The sequence below is a fragment of the Schistocerca serialis genome, chromosome 5 (assembly GCF_023864345.2).
Source record: "Schistocerca serialis cubense isolate TAMUIC-IGC-003099 chromosome 5, iqSchSeri2.2, whole genome shotgun sequence".
NCBI lineage: Eukaryota > Metazoa > Arthropoda > Insecta > Orthoptera > Acrididae > Schistocerca > Schistocerca serialis.
Window position 1 is genome coordinate 341,689,286 of NC_064642.1, and position 13,073 is coordinate 341,702,358.

The 13,073-nt window shown below is 38.3% G+C and overlaps 1 protein-coding gene across 1 annotated transcript in view; it reads left to right on the forward strand.

The window, feature by feature from the left end:
• The window catches only part of LOC126480962 (kalirin), a 1,643,174-nt gene extending 1,631,790 nt beyond the window's left edge, over positions 1-11,384 (forward strand). The window contains exons 42-47 of the mRNA XM_050104391.1: positions 71-785; positions 5,288-5,849; positions 5,935-6,073; positions 9,061-9,263; positions 10,204-10,399; positions 10,498-11,384. Of these exons, the coding sequence (XP_049960348.1) occupies positions 71-785; positions 5,288-5,849; positions 5,935-6,073; positions 9,061-9,263; positions 10,204-10,399; positions 10,498-10,620 (1,938 nt within the window). The 3' untranslated portion in view covers positions 10,621-11,384. The remainder of the gene's footprint in view (positions 1-70; positions 786-5,287; positions 5,850-5,934; positions 6,074-9,060; positions 9,264-10,203; positions 10,400-10,497) is intronic.
• The last annotated feature ends 1,689 nt before the right edge of the window (positions 11,385-13,073 follow it).

Genomic DNA, 13,073 nt, shown 5'->3' on the forward strand with positions numbered 1-13,073 from the left:
ATTGAAAATCTGCTAATATAAAATTTTAAAGTCAATGAATACAAAAACTGATGCACTTGTAACTTACCAGGTTGAAGTCCCACCACCAAATATAATAGCACCTGGAACCATTGTACGAGTAGCAGTTGATTTTCCAGCAGTACACAGCGATGAACTTACTACATATCGTGGTGAGCATGTGCAAGTAGTGACATATAATGCAGAACGTAATAGCTATATGGTGCGCCGTAGATCAGAATCTTCAGCACCAGAAGATGGGTGGGTGCCTGCACACATACTTATGAGAACTGTTTCACGGAAACCATGGTCATTCCGTTTTCGAAAACCTGGTTTTAGCACTGGAGGCCGAAGAGGAGAGCGGCGTTCTTTTGATGGGAGCTTAGGACCATCTCCATCATCATCAGGCAGGGTATCGCCTGATTCTCTTATACCTGAATATCCTGTAGCACCACCAGAATTCATTGAGAAGCTACACTGTGTGAACATTCATTGTGGTATGCGTGTGGAACTACGATGCCGCCTTTGTACTCCAGCTGGCATTGGTGACTTCAGTGATGTGAATATCGTGTGGCGGAGGAGTTCCAATGTTCAAAGACTTAACCCTCATGATCCAGGGGGTTCAAGTATTCTTCGAACAGGAGGAAGACTTAGTATCAGTCTTACGGAAGATGGGACTGCACAGTTAGTTATTGAGAACTGTCAACCATCTGATGCTGGTGAATACTCCTGCACTGCTTCTAATGAGGCTGGAAGTGTTACAACATCTGCTTCTCTCTGTATATCAGGTGAGTCATAATCTGTGCATAAATTTAATTTAAATGAATGGAAGATACAATTTTGGCACTGTACCTGCTGATTCACTTAAAAATATATTTGTATTTCTGGTTTTTTGTTTATTTATATTTCTTGTGAAAAAAGTATTGTTTAGTGGTGCAGAATTTTCAGTTAGCTTGTTTTACTGGCTCCAGTGCACTGTAGGAACAGAGGGAAAATTTAAACTAGTAGCACATGTGCCATGTTGTTAAATTTAAGAAGCCACAAAAATGTGTTTCAATTAACTGAGTTAGCTTGAGCAGATTAAGGTCAGATAATTTCTTTATACAGTAGGGATGAGAGAATGATCTAGGAGAATGACGTGCTGTTCAAAGATTTTTGTCTTATAGTGAAAATGTGTGACAGAAAGAAATAAACTTGCAGACAAAACATTGGCTACATGGTAAGTGTACACACCACCTCAGAGAATTCAGCGAGCTTTAGTGAGTTCAGTGACGGATGAATGCACCATGTTTAATTTGTCTGAATAATATTTTAGTCAGCAGTTTATTAAGTTATAGTAGTAGCAATAGTATTGTTGTTGTTGTTGTTGTTGTGGACTTCAGTCCGAAGACTGGTTTGATGTAGGTCTCCATGCTACTTAATCCTATGCAAGTCAAGTTTCAACACCAAATAACTATTGCAGCTTACGTCCTTCTGAATCTGCTTGCTGTATTCATCTCCTGGCCTCCCTGCACAATTTTTACCCCCCCCCCCCCCCCCAAACACACACACACACACACACACACACACACACACACACACACACAATTACCTCCAGTACTAAATTGGTGGTGTGTCCTATCAACCTATCCCTTCTCCTAGTCAGATTTTGCCACAAATTTCTTTTCTCCTCAATACAATTCAGTATCTCCTCATTAGTTATATGACCTACCCATCTAATTTTCAGCATTCTTCTGTAACACCACATTTAAAAACTTCTATTCTCTTTTTGTGTAAACTTTTTATCATGCATGTTTCACTTCCATTGCAGACAAATGCCTTCAGAAATGATTTCCTGACACTTACATCTATATTTGGTGTTAACAAATTTCTCTTCTAAAGAAACACTTTTCTTGTCATTGCCAGTCTACATTTTATATCCTCTCTACTCCAACCATCATTAGTTATTTTGCTGCCCAAATAACAAAACTCATCTAGTACTTTAAGTGTCTCATTCCCTAATCTAATTCCCTCAGCATCACCCGATTTAATTAAACTACGTTACATTATCTGTAGTTTGCTTTTGTTAATACTCATATCTTCCTTTCAAGACACTGTCCGTTCCATTCAACTGCTCTTCCAAGTCCTTTGCTGTCTCTCAGAGAGTTACAATGTCATTGGCGAACCTCAGAGTTTTTATTTGTGCTCCTTGAATCCTAATTCCTACTCCAATATTTCTTTTGTTTTTTTACTGCTTGCTCACTGCATAGATTGAATAACATCAGGGATAGGCCACAACTCTGTCTCACTCCCATCTCAACTATTGCTTCCCTTTCATGCCCCTCAACTCTTGTAGCTGCAATCTGATTTCTGAACAAGTTATAAATAACCTTTCACTCCCTCTATTTTACCTCTTTTATCTTCAGAATTTCAAAGAGAGTATTCCAGCCAACACTGTCAAAACCTTTTGCTGAGCCTACAAATGCTATAATGTAGGTTTGACTTTCCTTAACCTATCTTTTAAAAGAAGTTGTAGTGTCAGTATTGCCTTGTGTGTTCCTACATTCCTCAGAATCCAAACTGATCTCTCCAAGATTGGCTTGTACCAGCTTTTCCTTTCTTCTGTTAATAATTTGTGTTAGTATTTTGCAGCCATGATTTATTAAACTGATGGTTTGGTAATATTCACACCTGTCAGCACCTGTTTTCCTTGGAATTGGAATTATTATATTCTTCTTGAAGGCTGAAGGTATTACACCTGCCTCATACATCTTGCATACCAAATGAAAGAATTTTGTCATGCCTGGCTCTCCCAAGGCTATCAGTAGTTCTGACAGATTGTCGCCTACTCCTGGGGCCTTCTTTCAACTTAGGTCTTTCAGTGCTCCATCAAATCCTTCTCGTAGTATAATGGCTTCCATCTCATCTTCATCTACATCATTTTCTGTTTCTATAATAATGCCTGCAAGTTCATCTCCCCTTGTATAGCTCCCCTATATAGTCCTTCCATCTTTCAGCTTTCCCTTCTTTGCTTAGAACTGGTTTTCCATCTGAGCTCTTGATGTTCATACAGCTGCTTCTCTTTTCTCCAAAGGTCTCTTTAATTTTCCTGTGGGTGGTATCTGTCTTTTCCCTAGTAATATATGCTTCTAAATCCTTGCATTTGTCCTCTAACCATTCCTGCTTAGCCATTTTGCACTGCCTATCCATCACATTTTTTAGACATTTGTATTCCCTTTCATTTGCCTGATTTACTGTATATTTATATTTTCTTCTTTCATCACTTAAATTCAGTATCTCCTGTGTAATCCAAGGATTTCTACTTGGCCTTGTCTTTTTACATATTTGATCCCCTGCTGCCTTCACTATTTCATTTCTCAAAGCTACCCATTCATCTTCTTCTGTATTCCTTTCCCCTATTCCTGTCAAATCTACAGTTCATAACCAGTAAATTGTGTTCATAGTCCACATCTGCCTCTGGAAATGTCTTACAATTTTAAATCTGTTTCCAAAATCTGTGTTACCATTACATAATCAATCTGAAACCTTCTGGTGTCTCTAGGTCTCTTCCACATGTGCAATCTTCTTTCATGATTCTTAAACCACGTGTTAGTAATAATTATATTTAATCTGTGCAAAATCTTTCAAGGTGGGTTCCTCATTCATTCCTTTCCCCAGTCCACATTCACCTACTATTTTTTCTTTCTTTTCCTATTATCAAGTTCTAGTCACCCATTATTATTAAATTTTTGTCTCCCTTAACTATCTGAATGATTTCTTTTATCTCATCATACACCTCTTCAATCTTTTCATCATCATTAGAACTAGTTGGCATATAAACCTGTACTACTGTGGTGAGTGTGGGCTTCGTGTCTAACTTGGCTACAATAACGTGTTCACTAACCTGCTCATGTAGCTTACCCCATTCCCATTTTCTTATTCATTATTAAACCAACTTCTGCATTAACCCTATTTGGTTGTGTATTTGTAACCCCGTATTCACCTGTCCAGAAGTCCTGTTCCACATCCCACCGAACTTCACTAATTCTCATTATGTCTGACAGTTACCTATCCATTTCCATTTTTAAATTTTCTGACCTACCTGCCCAATTACGGGATCTAACATTCCACTCTCTGGTATGTAAAATGCCAGTTTTGTTTCTCTTGATGACGACATCCTCCCGAGTAGCCCCTGCCTGGAGATCTGAATGGCAGACTGTCTTACCTCTGGAATATTTTACCCAAGAGGATCCATCATTTAGCCACAAAGTAGAGCTGCATGCCCCCTGGAGGAATTACAGCTGTAGTTCCCCCTTGCATGCTTTCAGCTGTTCGCAGTACCAGTTACAGCAAGGCCGTTTTAGTTGACGTTACAAGTCAGATCAGTCAATCAGTCAGTCATCCTGCCATCACTGAAAAGGCTGCTTCCCTTCTTCTTTCTTATATTTGTCTAGCCTCTCAACAGATGACCCCCCCCCCCCCCCCCCCCCTCCGATTGCAATTTCACATACAGTACAGCTATCTGTACCGCTGAGACAAGAAAGCCTCCTCACCAACAACAAGGTACGTGGTTCATGAAATATCAAATTGTTAATCTGAAAGTGAATGTTATTTTCTTACAGTTCACAATAAAAATTACTGCATATTAATCTTCACTTTACTGTGCATGTAAATAATTTTGTTGCTATGACAGAATATACAGTCTTCTTGACATTGTACAATAGTCAGTCAGAATTTCTTGTTATATGCAAAATCCTGGTTTTTAGAAGCCATCTAGATTTGGACTTCAAGACAGGTTTAGAAGTCTCAATATTCATCTTATTCAATAAATGTTTGGATTTTGGCTGCTGGATGATTTATTACATTGTGAGCTGCAGCAATAACCTTTGCTGATCAACCCGATATCGTGAGCAGCCCTGTCCGAGAAAGAGAACTTCTCATCTTGTCCTCCTACTTAGCCATAATTGGAAGTTATCATTCCCTCCCACTTTATTCTTTTCATTCATATGAATATGTGGATTATAAAAATGAAAGGTCACCACTGAATTGTCTTCATTGCGATTGTGAAAATATGCTGAAAGAAGAGCTGTTAATCAACAGATGGACCAAAATAATTATTGCCTAGCTGAGAATAAGGCAGGAAATGTGAAGTTCATTCAGCCATTGCAGTTTCCAGTAATACATAATTATTTCATTGAGTCTTATGGGAACTTTGGTTCTTCACTTTACCAGATTTTTATGTTTAACATTGTATATAATAAATCTGAACAATTGTCTTCCCACATTTTGAACGCGAGTGTTTGTTGCTCAGGTACAGGTTTGACATCTACTATGCAGCCAAGAGTACAAGTTGTCACTGGCACAAGTGTGCTGCTCCAGTGGGAAGGTGACAGCAGCAGTTACTACCAAGTGGAATGCTACAGGCACTGCTTAGGAGATGACTGGTTGCCAGTTGGAGGTCCCATTAGAGGATTAACTCATGTTGTAGATGGACTTACACCAGGAGAGACGTATACATTCAGAGTGCTCTCCACTGGCCATGGAATGGGCACGCCTGTTGCTAGTATGCCATCCTCTCCTATTATAATACCACCACCTGATACAGGTCACTGGCAGCAAGAGCAATTCCGAAGACGTTACTCTGAACTGGAAGAAATTGGTTACGGTCGATTTTCAGTAGTGCGCAAAGCAAGAGATCGTGGTACTTCACAAGAAGTTGCTGTGAAGCAAGTTTATTGCAAAAGACAATCACGTGAAGTAACACAGGCAGAATACGCATTACTGGCAAGACTACAGCATTCCAATATTGTGAGAGCTCTTGCATTATTTGAAAATGCCCCTCAGCCTGGAATTGATTCAATAGTGATGGAACTGTGAGTACTAACTATTGTAGAACTAGCTTAGTTATTTCACTTCACTTGTAGGAATGTCTGGTTACAGTAAAAGTTCTGTTTTCAGTGTAAATGGTCCATCACTGTTTTCGTACCTGTGCAAACAAGTAGTGTATGATGAAGAGACAGTCAGCCACTACATGCAACAGTTGGTGTCTGCTCTAGCAACGCTGCACCAACAAAACATATCTCATCTTGATCTGAAGGTACATATCCTTTAAGTTTGATATAAGTAAATTTATGTTCTTAGGAATTATTTATATCCACAAAACTGAAAGCAGATAAATAATGTAGATATTTTAAAACCATTGAGTCTATCTGTTTAAACAACATGGAAAAGACTGGGGCAAGCTGAAGTGCTAACTCATGTTTGTGAGACAGCAAAAGGTGTTCATTGTTTCTAAGGCCTAAAAACTCAAATTTCACTATGGGAACAATTTTTTGTCATTTAGAGCAATGTAAATTCTGATGTTGGGATTGTGAAGGTGTAATGAAATGGGCAGCTGGGTAGTAATTAAATTGAGAAGAATATTCATATTCTGTTTAAGCATTCAAATCATAACTGAGGTCTGGTTTACCAATTCTTGTTGAGTAGTATTTAGATGTTTGTTCTAAATCCAGGCCTGTTTATAATATGAGGGTAGTTTGAAAAGTTCTCAGAATGAGCGCTAGTGCAATGAGTTGTTCACATGATATTCATTGGACTGTTGCCTGTAAACACGTGCCACGTCAGTGCTCTTGGAAGAGAGCTGTGGTGGTGACGTAGCTCTGTTGTTGTTCTCGAATAGTGATTTGCGAAGATGGAGAAAACCAAGATTCGAACAGTGACTAAGTACTTCATAAAGAAAGGTATGAACGTGAAGGACATTCATGCCGATTTCCAGAATACACTGAGGGACTCTGCTCCTTCAAATTCAGCTGTTGCCGAGTGGACAAATGAATTTAAATTTGGTCAGGAGAGCTTACATGATGATCTGTGCAGTGGTCGGCCAAGATGTGTCACTACTCCAAAAATCATTACAAAAGTGCACAAAATGGCCATCAAGGATCACCAATTTAAAGTGTGTGAAATTGCTCACACATGACAGATGTCATCTGAAAGAGTATATCACATTTTAAGTGAAGAATTAGAAATGAAAAAATTATCTTCTAGATGGGTGCTGCAACTCTTGACGCTGGATCAAAAATGCATGAGAATGGACAAATGGTTCAAATGGCTCTGAGCACTACGGGACTTAACTGCTGTGGTCATCAGTCCCCTAGAACTTAGAACTACTTAGACCTAACTAACCTAAGGACATCACACACATCCATGCCCGAGGCAGGATTCGAACCTGCGACCATAGCGGTCATGTAGTTCCAGACTGTAGCACCTAGAACCGCTCAGCCACTGCGGCCGGCCAAGAATGGACATATCAGAATGATGTTTGGCCTGCTCTGGGGAAATGAACAAGATTTTTTGTGCTGGTTTGTGACCACAGATGAAACTTAGCTGCACTTCTATACCCCAGAGACAAAACAACAGTCAAACCAGTGGAAACATGCTGATTCCTGATTCTCTGCCACCAAATAAAGCAAAGACAATTCCTTCAGTGGGAAAGATCATGGCATAAGTGTTCTGAGATGCAAAGGTGATTCTGTTTGTAGATTGCACACCCCACTGGGCAAACAATTGGAGAATACTATGCTAACCTCCTGGACAAATTTCAACAAAAGACACACAAAAAAAGGTCAGGTTTAGCAAGGAAGAAAGTCATCTTCCATCAAGACATTGCGTGCCCACACAAACTAAGGAATGAATTGTTGCCACACCTGCCTTATTCACCTGGTATGGCTCCATCAGACTTCCATCTCTTCCCAAAACTGAAAATTTTTCTTGGTGGATGAAGATTCACTTCAAATGAAGAATTGATAGCCAGAGTTGACAACTATTTTGCAGACCTGGAGGAAACTCATTTTCGAAATGGGATCAAGGCACTGGAACATCACTGAACCAAGTGAATTGATCTACAAGGAGACTACATTGAAAAATTAAAAAGTTACAGTGATGTAAGTACTGTTTTTCTCTTCCATTGCAAGAACTTTTCAAACCACCCTCGTATTTTGCACACCTCCATGTACTCAACATGCATAGCCATTGAAATGAATATCGTCAAATATGTTGTATTCCATGCACAACCTATTACAGTTATAAGCTTGATGAGTCCGCAGTAAATCAGTGATTTGACATGTATGTTATGGGACATTAAAATTCTGATTCTTTCTCCACTGTTGTATATGGCAATAAACTTTTTTTAATGGATTAAGGGTCAGTTCTCAATCTTTATTTTGCAAGAGCAATGCACAGCCACCCCAAACATGCAAGCATATCTCATAGTCCAGCAGGTTTTTTGCCACTTAAGATCACAGTGTGAGTGAGATGTTTCAGAAAGCCTTTCGAAACCATCATTTGCGCACTGTGGCCTTATTCTACAAAAAAAACACATGAAGATGTTATTGCATTGACACATCATGAAACCCTTCATCGAGATTCAAGTTTGAGTTTAGCAAATAATTATAATCTGTCAAGAGGATGGAAAGCAGCTGACACACTTTTTATACTGATAAATATAAATAGTTTTTGATGGTCTCTTCATTGTTTGATTTGATAGTAAGTGGGTCTTTTCTACATTTGATTCCTTAATTTTCTGATTCTCATCAGATCAGTAAATGAGTTTCATCCGTAAAATAATTTGTAGTTTCCTTGTCAATTCTTGTTTTCATGTTTATCTCGATCCTTCCTCTCTCTGACCTTTCCATTGGTAGGGCTATTTCCTATCATTCATGAGCTAAATTTTCTGCATGTATTCATCATAATGACAAATAACTGAAATGTCAAATGACAGTCACTATTTGATTTAGTTGTATTAATAACTCTTGAGTTCCATGCACCTAACTTGTATGGGGTGGAGGGAATGGCAGATACGACTGCTCGTTCACAGCTTCATTTTCTGAAGGGGTGATCCCCTCCTTCCTTTGGTTGCTGGGTGAAAATTATTGAGATATTTAACCACAAAAGAAAACTAAGTTTGTCCATTCCCTATAATTACACGCTGCTGACAAATGGTTATATCTATATGGTCTTAGTGTGATATTATGTGTGTGTTGCTTTTGTTAGAGCCTCTGAGAAACTTTTGTTTATTCTGCTTTCCAGCCAGAAAATGTGCTTGTAGACTTGTCTACTACCAAACCAGTCTTGAAGCTGATAGATTTTGGTGATTCAGTAAGCACAAGAGGTTCTGAAGTGCTGCCTCCATCAAATTTGGAATTTGCTGCACCTGAAATGGTTCTGGGGAAACCAGTCTGTTGCCAGACAGACATGTGGAGTGTTGGAGTGTTTCTATATGTTTTCCTGAGGTAACACACAAAATATATTTTATTACAACTGCAAATTTCAAAGAATATTGTACGTCTTACACCAGGCTGTTCCAGCTTGAGGTCCCAAGCACAGGCAAATGAATGTGCTTGGCTAGATGTGGGTAAATGGCTGACAACACTTTGCTTGTGGCAGTACATTGAGTTAACATTAACTGAGCAAGTACATTTGTAAGAGATTGTGCTTAACAGAAAAATTCATCCTAAGTAAAAAAATACTAGCACTTTATCACATTTTCAGAACATGAAATTTCTTTTTACTCACAAGTGACAAAATATTTTGTGTCAGCACCATGTTGACATAAGATGGAGAAGGTGCATCATTGTTCAATCACAACAGAAAGAAACTGTTCACATTGAAATGTTGATCCCTGGATGTCAGTTACATTTCTGTGTGGCATGAAGAACTCTTGTTCATATATGCCACCATGCTATCATAATGAATTTATGCTACTGTAACACATGGTACCTGAGCAGAGTTCAGTTTTGTAAATCAGTTGCCTATAATTGCAGTTCTGATGGTATAGTGTCTGTTGCAACTGGAAATGGAGTGCTAAATAATTTTATAAGGTATCCAACTATTGAAAGCTGCAGCACCCTCTTTTATGCTTTCTAATGTGAATTTTCTAAATGATGGTAAGAATGGGAATACTATGTTATTTGTCATATATCTCCACTCATCACCACATGTAATCACATGCAAATTATCTTTTCAAGACTTTTCTGTTTTGCTTGTAGATGTTCGTTAACAGTCTCATAATAAAAGTTAGTTTTATCCTGTGTGTGTGTGTGGGGGGGGGGGGGGGGGGATAAATAGTGGTGGCAATTGTCCTGACACTTACATAAACAGATTAGAAAAGACTGTTTATACGATGAGGTGTGTTCAGTTATGTTTGTGCTCACATGTTTCTGTTACTTTCAGTGGGCTGTCTCCATTTCTGGATGATTCCATGGAAGAGACCACTTCAAACATACTGAAGTGTGATTACTGTTTTCCTGATGAATATTTTGCTGAAATTACTAATGATGGGAAGGACCTAATTTGCCGCCTTCTTGTCTTAACTCCAGGTCAGCGGGCCAAGCCAGCTGAATTTTTGTCGTCTCCATGGTTCAAGGATGTAAGGCTCAGTTTTATTTATAGTATTTATTTTGCAGAAAGTCATGCCTCCTTAAGAATGTCACTGCACATATTAACTTCGTGCAAAAACTGTTGCAGGTTCAAAAGATATGTTCCATTCCAACAGCCAGGCTTGCTTCCTTTATGGAACGGAGGCAGTCCCTAGCTCGACCCATTCATCCTGTCCACGCTGTCTCTCAACAGCAGCCTATGCCTGAGTGAAGAAAGTTAACTGTTTCTCCATGCTGCATCTTGATTGTTACCAATATGAACCTATATTTTTGTGCCTTGCATTGTGACCAAAGTACAGTATATTTCACTGTGTATCTTGCTCATGAGAAAAAGACATTTTCAATTGTTTGCTAGTGGAAGTGCACACTGTATTGTTATGTGAAACCGACAATACTGTTGATTAAAACAAAAGAGATGGGATAAAGTACCAATTAGATCTCATTTAACTCATTTATTTATTCAAAGACTTTTATATGTAGGCTATGTCTCCCCTGTCTAAAACTTTGTATTTTATCCATTTAACTATCAAAGCATTTGTAAGATCAGTCATGAATGCAGTGTGAATAATTTTAGTCATTACTTTAAGCCTAACTTACCTGCATCATTTCACACTGCATGCAAATCGTCTGTAAATAGATTTTAAAAAGTCACAATATACGCTTTTTGCTTCATTGTTAACATAAGTGATATACTTTTGTTAAATAGAGTATATTTTAATTAATATAATTATGTGCAGCATTTATAAAGAATGACGACAATAACAGTTACTGTAACTAATGACTATATATTGTAAATTCTAGAATTATTTTTGATAGTTGATATTACGATATGCACCAATTGTACAGATGAACCTTTATATATTTTATGGAAAAGTATCTGTTTTTCTGCAGATATAGCAGAAGGAGTCAACATGCCATTAGCTGCCATGTATTTGAGACTGCATGATAAAAAGAAAAATATAAAGCAAAACTTAACTGATGTAATACCTTTATTGGCTTTCATATTAGCGGAAGATACAGTGGAAGATATGATATTTTTTTGTATTTCTCATTTTCTTTACCTGAATGTTGCTACCACAATAGAAAACAGTCTAGTTTTTATCACCTTTTCCTCAGATTACTTGTATGTCTGACATGCATGAGTTTACCTCTGGATTTGCTAAAGGTAAGAATGCTGGACTGTTCTATTATTGAATAAAGGTAGGGAAATCTCTGTACTAACAGGCAGCATACCAGGAGCACACTCAACATTAGATAGAGGAACCAGGGGTTGGTTCCTTCATAAAAAACTAAAAGGAAGAACTGTAGAAAGGATGACTTTCTTATCTGTATAAAAATCACACATGGAACTTTCCCAAGAGCCCATGTCCATTGCAACACAAGAGAGATGATAAGTGGTAGATCATTTCATTGCACACAGTAAACTGAACATGACACCTACAGGACAGAAACAGTCTTACTGTAATTTCCAAATATGCGGCTGAGTTGCTTTGTTTATTTACCAAAATTTGAAATAAATTAATTTTTTATTTATTTTTTATTACATCTTTCAGTTCACACAGCTGTTACTTACTTATCAGTATTTCAAACATTGCTAGGTGCTACAAAAATGTTATACACATGTTTAAATTTTATTTCCATAGTGTGAAATATTATGTAAAGAAATTCTGTTTGTTTGTTTTGTAATTTAAATACCGTCCATCACAGTACCCCACATGGACAGAGCAAACATTTCGTGTGCAGATGTAATTATTTTCTGGAACACTAATAGAGAGGATTCGAGGCAGGGAGAAAGCAGCTCCACCCAGATCGTAAACTACTGTGGTGAGGAGGAGGTGGAGGAGATTAGTGTTTAACGTTCCATCAACTATGAGGTCACTGAACACAGAGCACAAGCCCGGATTAGGGTAGTATGGGGAGGGAAATTGGCCATGCCCTTTCAAAGTAAGCATCCCAGCATTTGCCTGAGGTGATTTAGGGAAATCATGGAAGACCTAAATCAGGATGGTCGGACACGGGTTTGAACCATCGGCCTCCTGAATGCAAGTGCAGTGTGCTAACCAATGCACCACTTCACTCAGTATTGCACTGAGAGGAGTGCTGCAGGAGGAGCAAGTCACACCTCACTCATGCAGGGCAACCAACATACATACATGTATTCTGCACTTTGTACAACATGTCTCCACTGACTTTAGTAGGGAGCTTTCATTTCCCATGTAGTGTCATCGGGGCTGGATCGAAAAAGTTTTTCACAAGCAACATAACATTTGTGTAACCCCCCCAAATCAGATAATTAGTGGCCCTTCTTTGGGCTTTAACCATTATTCTCATTTTGTAAATATAATAATCCCCCTCCACAAGTGAACAGTAGCATACACAATTTTAACATGGTGGATATGGGTTCGATTACTGGTGGCAGCATCAATTGAAACTGACATGCCTATAACTGTAATGGAGTCAGAAGAAAATATTTGTTGCAAGCTGGTGAGCCACATGATGTTTAGTAATTATTTATCTAGAAACTCTATAGCAAAAATTTTATTGTTGTACAAGGTGCATTCAACAAGAAATGCAGCACATATTTTTCTCAAAGCAGGTTGGTTTTATTCAGGATTCCAATAAACCACTCTTTTGGCCCCCAAAACCACATTTTTCAGTGTAATC